At 35.5% G+C, this 22,012-nt stretch overlaps 1 protein-coding gene and 2 non-coding genes across 3 annotated transcripts; 1 reads left to right on the plus strand and 2 right to left on the minus strand.

Annotated features, from left to right (window-relative positions):
* Nucleotides 1-1,342: 1,342 nt before the first annotated feature.
* Nucleotides 1,343-1,449, plus strand: LOC131180408 (small nucleolar RNA R71). The gene has a single exon (XR_009149183.1). It is a non-coding gene; the product is annotated as a small nucleolar RNA R71 (small nucleolar RNA).
* A 4,752-nt stretch (nucleotides 1,450-6,201) lies between these two features.
* Nucleotides 6,202-6,309, minus strand: LOC131180490 (small nucleolar RNA R71). The gene has a single exon (XR_009149257.1). It is a non-coding gene; the product is annotated as a small nucleolar RNA R71 (small nucleolar RNA).
* A 13,944-nt stretch (nucleotides 6,310-20,253) lies between these two features.
* LOC110648711 (germin-like protein subfamily 1 member 20) lies at nucleotides 20,254-21,283 on the minus strand. Its single transcript, XM_021803034.2, has 2 exons — nucleotides 21,107-21,283; nucleotides 20,254-20,955 (listed from the first exon to the last, which is right to left on the minus strand). Exons 1-2 carry the CDS (start codon nucleotides 21,228-21,230, stop codon nucleotides 20,393-20,395), a joined length of 687 nt encoding a protein of 228 aa, XP_021658726.2. The 5' UTR covers nucleotides 21,231-21,283; the 3' UTR covers nucleotides 20,254-20,392.
* Between the last annotated feature and the right edge of the window lie 729 nt (nucleotides 21,284-22,012).

Below are 22,012 nucleotides of genomic sequence, written 5' to 3' on the forward strand. Positions count from 1 at the left end.
CATATATTGAAAGAGGCATTAGGCTGACACTAGCTCCAAGGTCACATAAGGCATTTGCCACACAATTATCACCAATATGACAAGGAATGGAAAACACACCCGGATCTTTGAGTTTGGGAGGTAACTTCTTCTGAATTATAGCACTACATTGCTCTCCCAAGTTGATGGTGTCATAATCTTCTAGCCTTCTCTTGTTGGAAAGAATCTCCTTCAAAAACTTGGCATAACTTGGCATTTGGGATAGTGCCTCAGTGAATGGCACATTGATATACAACTTCTTTAGTACTTCAAGGAATTTGCCAAATTGTTTGTCTAGCTTATGCTTGATGAATCTTTGAGGGTAGGGAAGGGTGGGCTTGTAAGGTTCGGGCGGGATGTATGGTTTCTCTCCCTCATCTTGCTCACTTTTGCTTTCTTCTTCTTTTTCATTTTTCTTGCTCTCAACTGAATTTTCTTCTTTTGTGCTCTCTTTTTCTTCTCTCTTATTTTCACTCTCTTGACCAACTTTCTTACTTCTCAAGGTCACAACTTTACATTGTTCATGAGGGTTTTGTGGTTGGCTAGGTAGTTTGCCATAGGATTTGCTTGCCGATGAGCTTGCTTGTTGAGCCAATTGAGTCTCCAACATGTTTGTCTCATGTGTTGCATTTCTTCCTCCAATTTGCTATTCATCTTGCTTTGTTCAGCAAAAAATTTCTCCATCATGCTTTCCAAGGTTGGTTTCGGTTCATGAGGTGGAAGGGATTGTTGTGCTCTTGCTTGATATTCAGGTTGTGGCTGCCTTGTGGGCTGAAATTGAGGCTGAAATTGAGGCCTATTCTGCTGCACATACTGCTGGTTATGAGCATAATTTGAGCTTTGACCTTGTTGAGCAAAAGTTGCTTGTGGCCTCCATGTTGAGTTGTTCACATTAGAGTAAGCATTTCCCATAGGTTTCTGTTGATAACCTCCTGCATAAGCAGCTTGTTCTTGCAAATAATCATCACCATAAGAAGAGTAATCAACTCCACAACTTTGGGTTCCATCTGTGTAGGCAGCTTGTTGCACAGTTGTAGGAGTTGAGGTTGTTGCCTTTGTGCAAAAATCACTAAGAAGCTGAGTCAACTGATCAAATCTTGCATTCATGTAGCTAACTGAGTCAAGTTCATAAATCCCAGCCTTCTTTGGCTCAAGTGCTCTAGGATTTCCCCATAAATGGGTATTATGAGCAATCTTCTCTAATAAATCATAGCATTCTTCACTTGTCATTCTCATGAAATCTCCTCCTGCTTGTGAATCAATTGTGTTTCTTATGGCTGGAGTAACTCTGGTGTAGAAATTCTGAACAATCATCCATTTGGGTATTTCATGATGAGGACATTGCCTTTCAAGCTCCTTAAATCTCATCCAAGATTCATACAAAGTTTCATCATCTCTTGGTTTAAAAGCTACCATCAAATTCCTCAAATGAGTGGTCTTCCCAGGTGGGAAAAATTGAGATAGAAAAGCTTGAGATAGTTGCTCCCAAGTAGCTATAATAGCTTGTGGAAGTGAGTCATACCACTCCAATGCTGAATCCCGAAGAGAAAATGGAAATAAGGTGAGCCGAATAACTTCATCTGAAACTCCAGGTTGTCTTTGTGTACCACATATCATCAAAAATTTCTTCAAATGAGAATGAGGATTTTCAAGTGGACTACCTCCAAATTGTGAATTCTGAACCATTTGAATGAGACCAGTCTTTAACTCAAATTGATTAGCTCCAATAATAGGTCTGTTATCTCTCACATCAGCACATCTAGGAAAAGCATAATCCAACATGGATCTTCTTTGAGGATCATTTTGATTAACCACTTCATTTTGCCTATTTTGCTCATTTCCTCCATTGTTTCCACCAATAGCTCTATTTTGATTCTCCATATTTTCAATGGTCACCTCTTGCTCAAATCTTTGTTGTTCTTCTTTTTCTGCTTCTTTTCTTCTTTTGTATTCCTTTTTGTTGGCTCGGCAGAATTTTTCAATTTCTAGATTGAACAACAATTCAGTATCACTTGTGCTTTTCGATCGTCTCATAAACAAGAAAAGTACCTGAAAAACACAAGGAACAATAGTGAAAATAAAAGAAAATAAAAATTCTAATTAGCTTAAAACAATTAAAATCCAACTTCAAAACAAACAATTCCCCGGCAACGGCGCCAAAAACTTGATACGGTATGTCCGCAAGTGCACGGGTCACAGTAGTATAGTTTTAAAAAAATGATATCGATCCCACAGGGAATTGTGCTTAAATTGGAAATAAAAGTATAAGCTAATTAGAATGACAAAAATTAAAGATGTAAGATGAAATTTGGAATTAAAATTGGTATTTGAGGAATTAAAACTAAATCAAACAATTAACTAAAATTAATTAAACTAGATTACCAAAAATTAATTTGAAATTTCTATTTATGAAATTTGAGAGGAATTAAATCTAAATTCAATAAAAAATAAAGTGATTCTAGAGATTGGATTTTTCAATATTGTTTGCATGTGGTTTATCCCTAATTTAGCCAAACACATGAGAATTGCAATTTTGAGGGAAATCAATTCTTAAATTTTTGAAACCTTTTTCAAGCATCTCAAAGTTGGTTTTCATTAAATCAAACCCTGTTTTCACGGTATTTCAAACCTAACAAAAACCCAATTAATGCTCTAATTGATTTTGGAAAGTCCCCTTAATTTTCTTAGCTTATCTCTAACACCAAGAAAACCAAGTTTATTGCAAGATTATCTATCCCTAATATTCACTTTTCAGTCCATCTATTAAGGATTAAAACTTAACTTAATGAGGGCCCATTCATCAAGCAAGGCAACAAGCTCACAAGCAATAAATCAAAATGTAACAAATCCCATTTAAATGGCTAAATCAGTTCAAAACCACAATACAAATCAATATTTACAAACCCATCTCTAGAATCTCAATCAACTACTCACTATTCATAGTTTTAAGACAAACCTAAATGTATAAATGAAGAAATAATGGAAATGTAAGCTAAAGGGTAGAAAAACCCAGAAAATTACAGAAGGATCTGCTGCAGAAAAGTGCAGAAACGTGATCCTTGCTGCTGCTGGAAAAATGCAGAACGTGCTCCCTCCTTCTCTCTTTCTAATCTTGCCAAAAATGCCTCCCTTACTCTCTATTGAAAGAAAATGATAAAATGAGACTTTATATAGGTGAGGGGACTGCCCTAGAATGGGTAAAAGGGGGAAGGTTCCAGAGAAAGTGAGGTAAAAAGCTGGAGTAATGGAAATGCCACGTCAACCATTTCCAATAAAAATGACATAAGCCGAGTTAGTTGTGTCGTTGGTTGTGTCGCGGGTTGTGTAGCTCTCGGCGTGAATATCTGACGATCGACACAACCTGCGACATAAGCTAATTCGGTTGTGCTGCAGGTTGTGTCGCTCTCGGCCATTTTTTTACTCAACTTCAAAATTTTTCGCAATTCGACTTTAATCTCCTCCAAATGGCTACTCTGATCAAAATACATCAAATTTCTCCAAATTTACCTTACAAAACAAATAAATTCCAAAAATTAAACTAAGAAAAGTGAAAATTACAAAATTGGCTAAATATATACTAATATCTATAATAATGGCTATGAACAAGGGTAAATTATGTGCAAAAATTACACCTAAATGATGATCTAAAATGCATGCATCAGTAACTCTGATATGATATCATTCTAAATTTTGATGCCAAGCTCCCAGAGATTATTGTAATTTGTCTTGAAGATATAATCAAGCTAATTTTTTTTTTTTGAAAAACCAAGGAGCTCAGCTCACATTATTAAAATCAAAAGATAATGAATCATGCAAAAAAGAAGGGAGGCATTGATGCATATATTTTGCATAGTCATTTAGGTCTAATTTCATAGCCATTTTATTTTATTATTAGTTATTTTTAGCTAATTTCATTAGTTATTTAGTTAGTTTTTCATAATTGTCAATTTTGGATTAATTTGTAATTTTTACTTTGTTTTGTAGGAAAAATGGTGTTTGTGAAGGACTGAAAAGAAATTTTGCTATTGAGGAGTGACTTTCACAGCCAAAGATGTCAAAAACAAGTTTTCAAGTGGAAATATGCATTGACAAAATTGCGCATAACTTGCCGTATAAGCTATGCAGATCCGCATAAGGAGAAAAATCACTGTTCCAATACCTGCCGAAATGTGCATAAGGAGACTGCATAGCTTATGCACATTCACGCCTCCCTTATACACTTTCACGGAATTGTGCATAACCTATGCACCAAGTCATGCAGTTTCGCATAAGTGAACCAGCTTGACCAGTAGCGCATAAGGGACTGCATGACTTATGCAGTCCACTTATGCAGTCCCATAAAGAGTTCATTAATGAGCTGGCAGAAGATTCCCTCAGAAAATCCCTCCTCAAACACACCATTTTAGGGCTCCATGTGAGAAAATGCTATAAATAGTCCCATTTCCCATTTTAGAAAGGGAGAAGAAGGAGGAGAGTAGAAAAAGGAAGAGGTGTAGGCAGCAGCTAAAGAGTCATTTTCACCTTCCACACTATTTTCAACTAAGATTTGCAGATTTCTTTCTTACCTTACATTTTTCCTACACTTCTAGTGTTTAGTTTCTTGTTTCTTCGCTTAGATTAAATCTTTATTTCCTTATAAACTCAGAATTTCTTGTAAGCATTATGAGTAGTGAGTAGTTTAATTAGATTCTGGAGTAAGGGTTGTAATATTTGAGATATTATGTGGATTTTGATTAGGTAATCCATATTTTGTGGTCTTAATGAGTTTTATTCATTTCTTGTGTGCTTAATGACATGCTTAGTGTAGGATCCCATTAAGTGATGTTCTTAATCCATGGTTGAGGCACCGAAAGGAGAAGGCCTTGTGATAGATAATCAAGAAATTGGACTTAATTAACTTAGACCTAGAAATAGGCTAAGGATTAAGAGGATTCACAGATTAATTAAAGAACGTAATGGGTCTTAATTAACTCTAACTCCACGAAAGTAGGATTAGATTGATTAAGGCACTCTTTGTCTCACTCGAAAGGGTATTCAAAGGATTTAAGAATTAATCTCCTTAAAACCCATAAGTTCCATAAGATTGGATAACCAATTTAAAATCCCAAAATAGCTCGAATATGAAATCCCGAACTCCGGAATCGCCTTTTTATCATTGTTAATTTCTAATTGAATTTAATTGCTTGCCATTTTAATTTTGCCATATTTCAACTTGCTTATTTCAAATTGATGCAATTTTAGTTTAATTAATACATTGTTGGATAGATTATTAATTTTGCACATATAGATTTCATACTCAAATACCCATCAATTTATTACTTTAATTTCAAAAAGAGTTTAAATTAGGCAACTTTTTATATAAAAAATTCAATCATTAACATAACTCCTCGTGGGAACGATATCTTTTTCTAAACTACTTGTACGACCCGTGCACTTGCGGTTGGGCCACATCAAGTTTTTGGCGCCGTTGCCGGGGAGTTGTTTGTTTAAGATTGAGTTCTTGATTATTTTAGTTATTTATAGTTTTATTTTTGTTATCTTTTCATTTTGTGTTTGTTTATTCTTTTTCAGGTACTTTTAATCTTTTATGAGAAGAGCTAGAAGCACAAGTGACACATCCTTATTGTTCAATCCTGAAATTGAGAAATTTTGTAAAGCCAACAAGAAAGAAACCAGAAAAAGAAAAGAAGCTCTGAGAGAAACTGAATTAGAAGAAGTCATGGCTGATGAAAGAATGAGAATTGGTGTTAATGCTGGAAATGATCGAAACAATGAAAATGTAGCCCAAGGAGAAGAAGTTGTTAGTGCTAATGTACCTAGGGGAAGTATGATGGATCATGCTTTTCCTCGTTTTGATGACTTGAGAGAAAGCATAGCAAGACCAAGAATTGATGCAAATAGTTACAAGATGGATTTTGGAGTTCTTCAAATGATTCAGAATTCTCAATTTGGAGGACATCCTTATGAAAATCCACACACACATCTGAAGAAGTTTGCTATGATCTGCGACATGCAAAAACAATCTGGAGTGTCTGATGATGCAGCAAGATTGAAGCTATTCCCATTCTCTTTGAAAGATAGAGCATTGGATTGGCTTGATTCTTTACCTCACAACTCCATTACAAATTGGGAGCAGCTCACTGATGCATTTTTTGCACAATATTTTCCACCTGGAAAAACTCAAGAGTTAAGGAATCAAATGACAGCTTTCAGAACAAGAGAGGATGAAACTCTATATGAGTCATGGATGAGATGGAAGGAATTAGAGAGATAATGCCCACATCATGCCATTCCAAAATGGATGATAAACCAGAATTGTTACACAAATGTCACTCCTGCAATTAGAGGGATTATTGATGCACAAACAGGAGGAGAATTTATTATGAAGCATGAAGATGAAGCTTATGAGCTATTGGAGAAAATTGCAAAGAACACTCATCTTTGGAGTAGTCCAAGAGGACCAGCTCCAACTCAAAGGAGGCAAGCTGCTGGAATGTACGATCTTGATCCGTTCAACATGATTAATGCAAAGTTTGATGCACTTACAAATGTCTTGGCTAAGAAGATGGAAGATTTGAGTATGTTGGTTAGTTCATCATCATCATCTGGAAGTTCACAACAAGTGGCTTATGCAGAAGGAACTACCAGCTGTGGAGTAGACTATGGAGAGCAAGCAGCATATGTTGGTAATTATGGAAACAAACAAATGGGGAATCCTTATTCTCAAACTTATAATCCAACTTGGAGGAATCATCCCAACTTTTCATGGGGAAATCAGCAAAGTCAAGTTCCAAACTAGAATTTTCAACCACAACAGCAACAAGGAATTCCATTTCAGCAAAATAGGCAACCATTGCCTAATTTTCAGCAGAAAAATATGAATCCTCCACCAAAACAGCAAGAACAAAGTTCCAACACTGAAGCTTTATTACAACAGATTCTTGCTAACCAAACTAAGCATGATGAGGAGATGAAAGAGATGAAAGCAAGGCTAGAACAGATGCAAACACATAACAGAATGCTGGAAAATCAGATTGCACAACAAGCATCTTCCTCAAGTACCAAGTCTTTTGGAAAGCTTCCAAGTCAACCAGAAAACCCAAGAGAGCAGTGTCAAGCTATTACTTTAAGAAGTGAGAAAGTTGTAAATAATGAGGAGTGAAAAAAATGAGAAAAGTGAAAATAGTGAGAAGAGAGAAAATGAGAAAGAAATTGATGAGAATGAAAAACAAGAGAGTGAAAAACAAGAGAGTGCAGAAAAATGTAAAGAGAAAATTGAAGAGAAGGAAGAGAAGTATATACCTCCAGAGCCCTACAAGCCACAACTTCCCTTTCCACAAAGATTTCAAAAAGCCAAGCTTGATAAGCAATTTGGAAAGTTTTTAGAGGTTTTGAAGAAGCTATACATAAATGTGCCTTTTATTGATGCTCTTTCACAAATGCCCTCTTATGCAAAATTCTTAAAAGAAATTCTCTCAAACAAGAGGAGAATTGAAGACCATGAAACTGTAGCTTTGATAGAAGAATATAGTGCTATCCTCCAAAGGAAACTTCCTCCAAAGCTCAAGGATCCATGGAGTTTTTCAATTCCATGCCACATTGGGGAATCATGTTCTACAAAAGCTTTATGTGATTTAGGGACTAGTGTTAGCCTCATGCCCCTTTCCATTTATGAGAAGCTCAATATGGGAGATCTTAAACCAACCCACATTTCTCTTCAGTTAGCTGACAGATCAATTAAGTATCCTGAAGGGATTTTGGAGAATGTGCCTCTAAAGGTTGGGAAGTTCTATATACCTGTTGACTTTTTCATCTTGGACATGGAGGGGGATTCTAATATTCCAATTATCTTGGGAAGACCCTTTCTAGCTACAGCAGGAGCATTGATTGATGTTAAGGGAGAAAAATTGACTCTTAGAGTTGGTGAAGATCAATTGGTTTTCAATATTAATAACACTATGAAGAAGCATCATTCTGAAGCTGATACTTGCTTGAGAGTTGATATCATTGATGAGCTGGTTGAAGAACACTTCAGAAAGAAATATCCAGAAGATCCACTTGAAAATTGTTTGGTTCATGGAGGAGGCATAGACTATGACAACCCTCATGTGGCTGCATATGCTCAACATTTAGAGGGAAGTCCACCATTCATTTCTGCTCCAGTTTTTCAACTCACACAAAAGGAAAAAGTCGAATCTAAGCAACCATCATTCAAGGAAGAAGATGCACCTAAGGTAGAACTTAAGCAACTTCCTTCTCAGCTCAGGTATGAATTTCTTGGCACTAATAACACTTATCCAGTAATTGTAAATGCAAATTTAAGTACCTTAGAGGCTGATAAGTTGTTAAGAGTGTTGAGGCAATTTAGGAAAGTTTTAGGATATACTATAGATGACATTAAGGGAATAAGCCCACACTTTTGCATACATAGAATTATTTTGGAAGAAAATTGTAAGCCATCTATTGAACATCAGAGGAGGTTGAACCCAAATATGAAAGAAGTTGTTAAAAAGGAAATTTTGAAGTTGCTTGATGTAGGGATCATATACCCTATCTCAGACAGTACTTGGGTGAGCCCAATACATGTTGTCCCAAAAAAGGGTGGAATAACAGTGGTTAAAAATGAAAATAATGAATTAATTCCCACCAGAACAGTGACTAGTTGGCGAATGTGCATAGATTATAGAAAATTAAATATTGCCACTAGAAAAGATCATTTTCCACTTCCCTTCATTGATCAAATGTTAGAAAGATTGGCTAGGCATTCTTATTTTTGCTATTTAGATGGGTATTCAGGTTTTTTTCAAATCCCTATCCATCCAAATGATCAAGAGAAAACCACTTTTACTTGTCCATATGGAACCTTTGCTTATAGGAGGATGCCATTTGGGTTGTGTAATGCACCAGCCACTTTTCAAAGGTGCATGATGGCAATCTTCTCAGATTTGATTGAAGACATAATGGAGGTTTTTATGGATGATTTTTCTGTTTATGGATCTTCATTTGACACATGCTTGGCTAACCTTTCTAAAGTTTTGCAGCGATGTGCAGATACTGACCTTGTGTTAAACTGGGAAAAGTGTCATTTCATGGTTCAGGAAGGGATAGTGCTTGGACATCTGGTGTCTAACAGAGGAATAGAGGTTGATAAAGCCAAGGTTGAAGTGATAGAGAAGATGGCTCCTCCTACCAATGTCAAGGGAATTCGAAGTTTTCTATGACATGCCGGGTTCTACAGACGCTTTATCAAGGATTTTTCTAAAATAGCCAAACCTTTGTCTAATTTGTTAAGTCATGACACACCATTTGTATTTGACCAAGAGTGTTTGGATGCCTTTTGCAGGTTGAAGCAAGCTCTTATCACTGCACCAATCATGCAACTACCTGATTGGAGCCTACCTTTTGAAATTATGTGTGATGCTAGCAACTATGCAATTGGAGCTGTTCTTGGTCAAAGAAAGGACAAAAAGGCTTATGCTATTTACTATGCTAGTAGAACACTGGATGAGGCTCAAACAAATTATGCAACAACTGAAAAAGAATTTTTAGCAATTGTCTTTGCATTGGAAAAGTTCAGACCTTACATTATTGACTCAAAGGTGGTTATAATTTCAGATCATGCAGCCATCAGGTATTTACTCCGTAAAAAGGAGGCTAAACCTAGGCTCATTAGGTGGATTCTGATGCTACAAGAGTTTGATTTGGAGATTAGAGATAAGAAGGGAGCTGAAAATGTAGTTGCTGATAATCTTAGTAGGCTGAAATTTGATGATGAAGAAATGGATGATATCCCTATTGATGAGTTTTTCTTAGATAAACAACTTTTCTCTCTTGTTGCTAAATTACCTTGGTATGCAGACTTTGTAAATTATCTATCTTGTGGAGTTCTACCTCTAGGAATGATATGGCAACAAAAGAAAAAGTTTTTGCATGAGGTAAAATTTTATAGATGGGATGATCCTTTACTCTTTAGGAGATGCTGTGATGGTTTAATAAGGAGATGTATTCCTGATGAGGAGACACAGAGTATTATGCATCATTGCCATGCTTCTGATTATGGAGGACATTTTGGAATCTCTAAAACGGCTAGTAAAATTTTGCAAGCTGGTTTCTTTTGGCCAAATCTTTTTAAGGATGTGAGGAAATTTGTGTTAGAATGTGATAAATGTTAAAGGAGTGGAAATTTGTCAAAAAGAGATCAAATGCCCCTAAATGGTATTCTTGAAGTAGAATTATTTGATGTCTGGGGAATAGATTTTATGGGGTCATTTCCTCCTTCATTTGGTAATAAATACATTCTAGTTAGAGTTGACTATGTGTCAAAGTGGGTGGAAGCTATTGCAACTCCAACTAATGATGCTAGAGTGGTAGTGAAATTCTTAAAAAAATTTGTCTTGAGCAGATTCGGAGCTCCTAGGGCTATAATTAGTGATGGTGGTTCACATTTTTGTAATAAACAATTTGAGAGCTTAATGAGGAAGTATGGTGTAGTGCACAAGATAGCTACCCCATACCACCCTCAAACTTCAGGACAAGTTAAAGTTTCTAACAGAGAGCTCAAACATATCTTGGAGAAAACAGTGAACAATTCTCGGAAAGATTGGTCTATCAAACTAGATGATGCTTTATGGGCATATAGGACTGCTTACAAAACCCCTATAGGAACTACTCCCTTTAGGTTGGTGTATGGTAAGTTTTGTCATTTACCTGTGGAGCTAGAACATAGAGCATATTGGGCCATTCAGACCTTGAATTTTGATCTTAAGCAAGCTGATGAAAAGAGACTATTGCAACTTAATGAGCTTGAAGAACTGAGGATGGATGCTTATGAAAGTGCCCGTATATATAAAGAAAGAACCAAAGTTTGGCATGATAAGCATCTTAGGAAAAAGGAATTCAAAGAGGGTGATTCAGTTTTATTGTTCAACTCAAGATTGAAATTGTTCCCTGGAAAACTCAAATCAAGGTGGACTGGTCCATATAGAGTTTCTAAGGTTTTCCCTTATGGAGCAATTGAAATTTGGAGTGAAAAATCTGGGAATTTTAAGGTCAATGGGCTTAGATTGAAACATTACATAACTGGAGACCCAATAAAGGGAGCAAGCTGTTATAAGCTCTCCAATCCCTCACATCTTTCACTGAAATGCATGAAAAGTCCAGCTAATGACTATAAATTAGCCCTCTTGGGAGGCATCCCAAGTCCTTTTATTTTGCTTTTGCTGATTTCCTTTTACTTTCATTGCTTTTGTTTTTTTTTTTTTTTTTTTTTTTTTTTTTTTTTATCTTAAATCTCCCCAAATTCCATTTTTGACATTGTTAAATCTTGTCCTTTGTAGATGTATTTCAATGGAGGAAGGTTGGTGAACTGCTGGGGAGTAATTCTTAACTTGAAAATTTTGTCCTTCAAACTCTCCCAAAAACTGATTGGTTTTTGCTGCATAACCTGTGCAGGGGCTGCTATCTAGTTTATGCAGAGAGGAAGAAGGAATTCTGCAGCAAAGAAGGGTCTGCAGCAGATTACTTATGTTCTTGGTGAGGTTGGGTGTGTAACTTTTTAATATTTGTGCTTATAAGGTTAATATGGTGGTAAGTGAGTCATTTTTGCATTTTTGAACTTATTTGGATTGTGGGATTCAAAGTGGATATATTGCATTTTCTTGGCAAAACTTGGAGAGTTCATTTCATCATTTGTAGATGGATGCAACTTTATGCAGATTTTATTGAGTTTTAATGTGCTAGATGTTGATTTGCAGAATTTGAGTCAAAATGGCATGGGTAACAAATGCCTTTTATGCAGGATTCACTTTTACAAGCATGTGTGATATAATTTTGTTGGATTTTGTATATATTGATGTGTTTTTGGTGATAATTTCTCATGATTTATGCTTAATAGAATTATATTTCTTCATTCTAGGGTATTTTTCACACTTGCAAATCATTTTCCATTGCAATCTCAATCTTGTTGAATTGTGCATAAGCAACTGCATAGCTTATGCAATCCTGCATAACCACAATTCTTGCCATTTTCATCTCTGTTGCAAACTGCATAAGATAGTGCATAGCTTATGCAATTCTGCATAGCCACATTTTGTCAAATTTCAAACTTGCCGGATGGTGCATAAGCAAGGTGCATAACTTATGCATATTTGCATGACTTCAAATCCTGCATTTTCTCTCTCTGCCGAAGTCTGCATAAGGAGGGTGCATGACTTTTGCACTTCTGCATAACCAGAAACTCTGAAATCCAAAACCCACCGAGAGGTGCATAAGCAGAGTGCATAGCTTATGCACAACTGCATGACTACATTTTCCAAACACCAAAATCTGCCGAGACCTGCATAAGGAGGGTGCATAGCTTATGCACAACTGCACGACCACCAACCAAAAATCCTAAAACTTGCCGAGAGGTGCATAAGGAGAGTGCATAACTTATGCACTACTGCATAACCGAAAACTCTGAATCCCAAAACCCACCGAAAAGCGCATAAGCAGAGTGCATAGCTTATGCACAACTGCATGACCACTCTCCCTGAAAGTCAAAACTTGCCGAACAGTGCATAAGGACAGTGCATAACTTATGCACTTTTGCATGAGCTATTTCTCTGAAGTTCAAAACAAGTCAAAACATGCATAAGCAGGGTGTATAAGTTATGCACACCCATTAATCGCCTTATGCAGTCTTACACATCCAAATCCAAAAATTTTCTTCGACTCCCATTTTTCCCACCTCCCGATTTTTCTGTTCACTACCGTCCGTTCACTCCCATTTATTCCGGCATTACCTCTTTCCCTTCTTCTCCACGCTTATTTCCGCCGCCTTAACCCTAATCTCTTCTTGCATTTTTCTTTTCTTCCTCACCTTCTCCATCTTCACCATCGGGAACTATGGAGTCGCCTCCTCATTCCCCTCCAGCTTCTCCTCTCGAGGTCTCGCCATTGTCAATGCGACCTCCTAACCCTAATTCCCCTCCACAAGAGACACCCCCACCACCCTCCACAGCCATGTATAAACGATAAATCAGGTCGAAATCCACCCGACCCATGGCCTCTGCACCTCCTCTCTCAAAACGCAAAGAACCACCCACCACCCCAAGGTCAGAGCCTCCACCCAAAAAGCCAAAAACTTCAACCTCCACACCCTCTTCCAGCAAAAAGCAATTGTCAGCAACCTCACAGGTCTCAAAACTACCTTGGTCCCTTCCTGATGCAACTCACAAAGCAACATTTAAAAGACTTAAGGAAAGGAAGGTGCAACCCACTAGGTATATTTCTGTGGACTCTCTCCAGTCACTTGGTTTATTTGACAATGTAGTTGCCTATCTTGATGGTATGGGTTGGATGAATTTGTGCACAAGCAAGAAATTGTTTACCCAGCTTTAGTTTTGGAATTTATTTCCTCATTCTTTGCCACCCTGAAATTGCATGATGTAGATTTTAAGCCAACTATGAAATTTAGATGTTTGGGGCAAAATAGAGAGTTATCATTAGATCAATTTCATAGCATTCTTGGTTTTGCAATTGATGGGCTATTTAGAGTGCCATATACAGGGGTAGAGGTAGCAAACAAGGGTATTTGGAATGCTGCTCAATTTTGGAGAATTATCACAAACCAACCTCAGACTTTTTCTGCTGGCAGATCAAAAACCTCTCAAATACTTGACCCTGCACTTAGGTTTATTCATAGGCTGATTGCTAGCACTATTTTGGGCAGAGGGACTAGTTCTGGTGTTGTGAGGAAATCTGAATTATTCATGTTATGGTGTGCTTTTTACAAGGTCAAGGTTTCTCCTGGTTATTTCTTTTGTGAGCATGTGTTGCATATTGCCACAAAATCCATAGGTGACATTGTCTTGGGTGGGCTCATAACTGTTATAGCCAAGCATTTTGGTTTTAATCCTGAAGAGCACCCAATACCAGCACTTGTGGACACCTTATATTTTGATGCTGCACACCTATCCAAAATAGGGTTCAGTTTGCCACATTCTGACATTGCACAACCAGCATGAACCCAGACCTTTGCACAACCGAAGCCCAACCTGTCCCATCGGTCCCACAAAGACTCTCTCGAACCTACCCCACCCCTCAATGCACAGAGACCCAGCGACACGCTCGGTCCACACCTCCTACAGCTGAACCCTCCTCATCCACAGCTCCTCCTGCATTCAACACTAAAGCCTTATTCACCTATCTTGAAAGGCTTAGTGATGATATATACTTTGTGGATAGGAAGCTTGACACTGGTCTTGATACCCTCAAGGATCGTCATGATCACCTATTTGACCTTGTCATGGAAACCAGGGATAAGCAGAAAGAATTGAAGGAGATGATGAAGAAACTCATGATTTTTCTGGGAATGCCACCTCCACCTCCATCACCTCCTCCAGCACCATCATTTCGACAGCAGCCAGATGCAACCAGCCCCTTAGCAACATCTATGGACAAGGGCAAAACAATAGAACTAGACTAGTTTTTGTTTTACTTTTGTTCAAATTTGTCGGACTTTTTCTTTGTACATATGTTCAAACAATTATAGTTTGTTTTGAATTTTGTTAGTTTGTTTTGAATTAGTTTGTTTCTTAAAGTTCTATTGGATGGCCATTATATTAGTTTTCCATTGATTTTCACTGCCTTTACTGCCCTTTTGTGCATAATTGTCCATATATTCTGTTTTGTATATTGTGGTTGCACATTTTTCCTTGCTAATCATCATGCAGCAGCTTTTGAATATACTGCACAGGCTGTGAATTCCCTTATGCAATTATTTTGCATAGCCTGTGCAGTCCTTTATGCCACTTATGCAGAACTGCACAGGCTGTGAATCCTCTTATGCAAATGTCCTGCATAGCCTGTGCAGCCCTTATTGCTACTTATGCAGAACCGCACGGCTTATGCACCCTACTTATGCACCTGTTCTGGACAACACTTTATTCTGCATAACCTGTGCAGCTACTTATGCATTCCCATTATCTCTTGAATTCTCATCTGCTCTATACTAGGTAACCTTTTCTTTTTGCTCTTAACATTTCACAATTCCTGGTAATTACTATTTGCTTTGAGTTTTGATAATACATTGCTTGAGACATTGAGGACAATGTCTAATTTTGAGTTTGGGGGTGTGCATTTTGATTTTTGCTTCAGTTTTCACATTTTGAGTATAAGAGCATCTCATCCCATTCCATTTACATATACTGTAAATATTTTACATATACATCCATACATACATATACATTACACATTTACACACACATTATACATCACTTAGAAATTGTACTTATTGCACACAAATAGATTCCCTCCATTTAGTTAATGCATTACTCATTTTTAGGAATCATGCATCATGCATTAAAATCTTTTGCCAAATCCCTTGAGTATTGAAAAGCTACCTATGAGAGTGATTTGACTTACCTTTAATTGGGTTTGTGGATTGAAAGTTTCCTAAGAGATGCAAGGTTTTGAAGTGTCTATCCCTTGCCTATATCTTCTTAGCCAAAAAGCCACCCAACTAGTCATTTGGAGATGGAAGTGTTTAGAGGGAGTTATTGGATATAAGGTAGTCAAATGATGTCTCACCAATCCTAGAACAAATTTTCTAAACCTTTCAAGGCGAAATACCAGCTTGTACTTGAAAAGAGAGATGATTAGGCATTCTTTGATTTAAATCTCCTCATTTTAAACCTTTGGCCCTTTTCCTAATTAAAATTGACCCTTGCAAACCCCTTTGAGCCTTTTTGTCCCTAATTTTTCTTGAAACCCTTATTACTACCTAGCCAATGAACCAAACACTCCAACCCTTTTCATGAGAATAATTATTTATAACATTAGGTACATATTTAAAAAAAAAAAGAAAAAAAAAAAGGAGAAGAAATGCTTGTCACCTTGTAAAAGTGCTAGTATATGTGCTTTTCACCATTGTCATTCGAAATGAAAGAAATCCACCCAAAGTATTAAAAGAAATGAGTTTGGGGGTGGCAAATTTTAGGGACAATCATCAAAAGAAAATGCAAAATACAAGTTTAAAGAATCAAATGTCCCTCCATTTTTATGTGTTTTGTAAACTATGCTAGCACTTGACAATCCTCATTGTGTATTTCTCTCCCCCGTATAGAAAAATATATAATAAAATAAGAAATGTACATTATGTTGTCAAAAATTGAAAATATTCTCATACTTTGAATCCTTTTTACCCATCTTTCTTCTTAGCCTCATTTTAAACCCCATGGCCCCATTACACCCCTAAAAAGACCTTTGATCTCTTGATAGTACTTGCCACATTAGTGGAGATAGGAGTAGGGAATTTGCCTATGGGATTGGAGAAATTATCTATTCATTCATTTAATTCCATCATTCTATATAGAGACACTTTGCCTATTGATTGTCCTAGAATTCCTTTTGAGCATAACTTTCTCTTTTGATTGGTTGGTTTGGGGATTTTGAATGATAATTGACTTGATGGCTAAGCGGTGAAAGCTTGGATAGAAGGATGCTAAGAAGAGTTGTAGTGGTTGTGCAGGAATGTGGGGCATTTAACTTGGCTTCTTCATGTGAATGCTTGAATATGCAGTAGCAATATACTCCTCTAGCTCCTTGGGAACATAAGATGACAGTCTCCTAGAAGCTGAACTATATGCTCTACAAAGCATTGCATGACAAATTAGTCAATTTTCAGGCATATTAGAAGCCTGTTGATTTTACAGCAATCGGTTACTTCATTTTTTTTTTTACTCAAAATAAAAAGAATAGAAAGTATAAATAAATTGGAGAGATTGTTGGAGTTGAAATCTACTATCTCAAGTGATTTACTGCTTCTGAAAGTCAGCTGGATCTCACCAGAAATCTTGTTGTTACTTATACAATAATTACTGACATAGGCAACTAGATCTCAACAATTAGGGCTGAAATAGGGTTGATTGTGGTTGGTACAAAAGAAAAAGATATATACTGATTTGTCTACCAGCAACCCTATTTACACTAGTTAGGATAAATCCTAGCTCCATTGACTGAAAACTAGTAGTAATCTAGCAAGACTTAGCGGACAAGAATCCTAAATAAAGATGGCAAAAGAAAACTTAGAAAACTGAATAAAAGCCCATTGCATAAGACTTTGGATGCTTCGGCATTAACTACATACCAGAAAGCGGCACCTTCATGAGGAAGTTTTAATTCCATGCACTTTGGGCACCTGCAAATAATAAAATGTTTGTAGTGCTCAATTGCGAGGGCATATGGCAAAACAAAGTGTTTGTGGTTATTTTGTTGATGATGGAGGAAATTCAAGACAAGGGGAATAACTGTTAATTTTTGTGGCTTGAAATTTAGATATGTGTTTCATGGAATCGAATTGTGACCCAACCTAAAAATTTTGCACTGTGACTTGATTAGAATAAAAATTGAGATCTGTGGTGGTAGCGGAGGGCACAGGCCGATATCGACTAGTATAAATATTATAATATTCTGCCCTTTGCGGTAGAGTTGTGAGATATTCGGGAAATACACTAGGGTTACAGTTTGAGATTTATGAGTGATTGTATTTTCTTCTTTTTCATCATAGTGGAATTTTTTATTTTGTCTTATCCGTGAACATAGACCTTACAGTCAAACCACGTTAAATCCTGTGTTATTTTTTTCTCTATTTTCTATATTATGTGTTATGCAATATGGTGTATACCTTAAATTTGTGTGCCTGATATAACAGTTTTCCTGTTTTTTTTAATATTCCAGCAACGAATCATTCTTCCAAAAGTAAATATCGAAGATTAATTCTGCATTTTCCAGATGGAAATGGTCATGTTTCCTTAAATTCATTTTTAATTGGACTGGTTCAACACTAGGCCACAATTTGAAAACTTATGAATTAAGATTGAAACTTTTAGAAGAACTTAATTTTCTATTCAATTTAATTATTCAGGAAGTTAGATAATTTGAATCCCGAACCGGGACTTATGACCAATAAAATCCAAAACTACAGCAATCCTTTAAAAATTTATCAATAGTGGGGATGAATTTCAATAATATAGCCAACCAATTTCTCTCTCTAGAACATGTTTATGATCCCTGTGCTCTTTGTTATGTACTAAAGGGAAAATGTTGGGAAAGTAATTTTGTAGGGGAAAAAAACCTGACTGGTACAGTTGGTTCCAATTATTGAACTTCATAACTGCTATTAATGAATGGTAGATATCAGTATTTGCAAGTTGCAACAAGCTCAATTACCAAAACAGTTTTGTATATATCAGTACATATTAAGCTAGCCTGAAAATCAATGTTATTAAAGCCTAATCATACATGGCCTGATCTCAAATCATGTATTTGATGTTCAAAAAAGCAAAAGGGGCTCGGAAGGGACAGTGGAGAAATAAGTTTTTTTATACAAAAAATGGAAGTTTGCAGAGGGGATGGCAGATAATTTGCCAAGAAAATTAGAAAAGCTATGATTTCGAGATCTAATAGAAGTCCCTGGAACTTACAGAGAGAACATTTTCTCCGGTTTATTGTTTGGATGATCCCAAAAAAAAAAAAAAAAAAAAAAGAGGATATATTGCACTCTTAAGTTTAGCCTAGCGATAAATATAATGTCTAAAGTTTTGAGATGGGGAGTCATGAGGAATTCAATTTTAGTGGACATCAACTTGGCAATTGCACACAAGGAAATCCATGTTGGCAATGTAATCTAAGCAGTTTCAAGATTGCATATTCCTCTCATTAGTTTATAATGTAATCACTCTTCGCCTCAGGTGTAATGTTTCTTTCTATTCTCTCTCTGTAATTTATTTCAAATGTCTAGTTCGCTAGCTACTAGGCTTTCTTTGACATTTATCAAGCCCTTAATTACTTCTTGAATCAAAGAGAATGCATTCTTGGATATTTCTTGTGTAAGCTTAGTCCATTGTAAACTCAATATACAACATTCCACTATAACTTATATGTAAAAGAGATGATACTTACATATTTATGTCTTGTGTTTATATATGATAAATTAAATTTAAATAAAACTTTTTCCATACTTTCAATACTATTCTCCGTCTTGTTCATTTGATAATTAATTTAATCATTTAGTTTCACTTCTAAGAAAATTGCAAAAGAAAATAGAATACAAGCAGCCAACGTTTTCTTTTTTTAATCCTAACTATAAAGGGTTTACATTACATAATAATTTTCTTTTTTTGAATTTTTTTTAATTCAAAATGAAGATAGCTGGGATAAAGTAAATAAAGAAAAATAACACTTGCTCTTTTTAAACGCAAGGGAAAATTTTCCTTCAATAAAGAAAAAAATATCCTCTATAAAGAAACATTTACTGTTTCAAGAACGATATGTTTCTCTATCGTTCATAAATCATAAATGACAAGAAAAAAAAATTCCCTCCACAAAGGAAATTTTACCTATCATGTGGAAATCAATAATCAATGCATCTGAATCCAAAAAATTCTGATTTTGGTTTGGCCAAGATTGATGAAGAAAGAAAAAGGCCTCCCTGCCTAATTGATTCTTGTACGCTTTTGACATTAATTAAAATGCTTTTCAAGAGTTTAGTCTATCGAATCGATATGTGACTTAACAGATACAATTGCATACTGAAAAATCAAAATCAACAAGGAGAGAGAGGTGGAGAAGCACCTCCTCACTGTATTACAGCAAATTAATTTTTTTTAATTATTTGTGAAATTCATACGGGAATTTCAGCTTTTATAGTAAATAGGTGTATTTTTACTCTGTTAATCTATTGATTAAGATTTTATTTCTGAGATCAAACGGTAAGAGAATGACTTTTCGGTCTTCGATTTTAATTAACTTTAAATTAAGACGAGTAGAGGTTTAAAGTTTAATTTGAATTAAATTAGATTTTTATTCATATATATTTTTAAATAAGTATTAAAAATTTTATAAATAATTCAAAGGATAAAAGTTCAATCACATTAATCATGATCAAAGTGTATAATACAGAAAAAAAAAATATTTCAAGTGATCCTAAGCTCAAGAATTAAACAAGCATCCAACATTTCTTTCTGAGTTACCCATGTTTTCAAAGACGAATGCATGCCTTAAGATTTACTTTTACCTGTTACTTCATCTCTAAGCCATAGTCTATTGTTTGTGCAAAGTTCACTGTCGAGAAAAATCAAAGGTTTAATTACGTAGGATGCTTGAATTTGAGGTCTCGAAGACAGCCAAGCATCAACTGGTGCTTCACAGGGGCTTACAAGCAGCAAATAAATAAGCATTTACTATAATTCCTATATTATATGCAATAAATATATATTCAATTTTAAAAAGATTATGATTACATTTGCATTAAATATAATTGCATGAGCATTCCGCAGCATCGCGCTGGTTATTATTTATCATATTCCAATACTGGTTCAAGATTGTTCAATATCTATGACTCTTGGTGACTGTTGTCCCCGAACTTTTCCTGAAGATAGTTTACCACATCCCTATCGAGTTGGAATCCGTTGACAAGAACATCTGGATAAATTGGTGGATTAGACCCAAAGACTGCATTTGCTATTACCAAGACTCCTGGATTTTGGCTATTAAAACCAGCAACAGCCACTGCATTAGTATTTCCAATATTGAATTGGAAGTGAACGAGACCAATTGGAATTACAAAGGCGTCTCCTGCATTCAAGACTTTGGTGATGAGGCGATACGGCTGATTTGATGTGACAAAACCAGCATAGAGGGTGCCCTCCAAGACTATCAACATTTCAGTTGCCCGAGGGTGAGTGTGGGGTGGGGTTTCGCCTCCATTTGCTGCAAAGTCTATACGAGCCATGGATATGCCAAGAGTGTTAAGTCCTGGTACTGTATCAACATTTAAGAGAGTGATGTTGAATCCATTTTGGTTTGTTGTATTTCTAGGAATATTGAGACCAGAAAATGAGAAATCGTCTGCCGTTACAGTCATTGGGTCCTTGCAGAAGTTTCCATTGACAAACACTGCATTAAAAAACAAGCTTATATATATTAAAACTAAGAACAAACAACATGATCACGACATGGACAATTCACTTCAATCTATTTAAAAAAATAATAATAATAAAATAAAATGCAAAAGAAAGAAAGCAAAGAAAAGAAAAGAAGCACATACCACCATCTTTGCTGCCATTGATGGCTACACAAAAGTCCTGAAGAGGGCTAGGGTCATAGGCAAAGACATACGAGGAAGACAAAACCAGAAGGAGAAAAGCAACAAGGAAATGAGCTCCTTTCATTTTTTTTTTCTTTTTTAATCTTTCTCTAGCTTGCTATAGCTTAGAGTGCTTGAAGTGTGTTGGAGATGAGAATTCTTGCATGGAAACAAATGAATTTATAGATGGAAGCCATTGAACTAGTCTATGTTTCTTTCTTTGTTTATTTCCTTAATATGCTTAATTGCAGTAATATAGCATTGGTATGGAACTCTTTTTTTTTTCTTCCTCATCTTTTTAGTAATTATAATTTCATTGTCAGACAAATTTGAAAATTATTATCACCAATGATTTATATATATATATATATATATATATATATATATATATATATATATACTTTTTAAAATGTTTTAGTCATTTCATCATTAAGATACTAGCTTGAAAAAATTATCTCATACAATCATCATATATGCAATGGATAGATTTTGACTATTAATTATAATAAAATTTATATATAACTAAGATCAATGACTATAATAAAAATGTTGTATATATAAAACTAATTGTTGTATTTTAAAATTTTTCATTTACTTGATGCACGAATGCATATATGTATCAAGAAATTATTAATTTAAAAATTTAAATTTATAGATAAAAGATAAGAATAATTTTACATCTTTTAACAATATCTATTATTGCAAAACTTGATTTTTTTGGTCAAGAAAACAATGAATTGTATAAAATATAATTTGGCTCTTCAAATTTTTCATAAGGTGTTTGTGCAGTTCAATAAAGTCAAGAAAAGCACAACAATTTGATATCGCACTTAATTAGGGAATAATTTTATATAAAGAAAAACATAT

The sequence above is a fragment of the Hevea brasiliensis genome, chromosome 5 (assembly GCF_030052815.1).
Source record: "Hevea brasiliensis isolate MT/VB/25A 57/8 chromosome 5, ASM3005281v1, whole genome shotgun sequence".
Classification (NCBI taxonomy): Eukaryota; Viridiplantae; Streptophyta; class Magnoliopsida; order Malpighiales; family Euphorbiaceae; genus Hevea; species Hevea brasiliensis.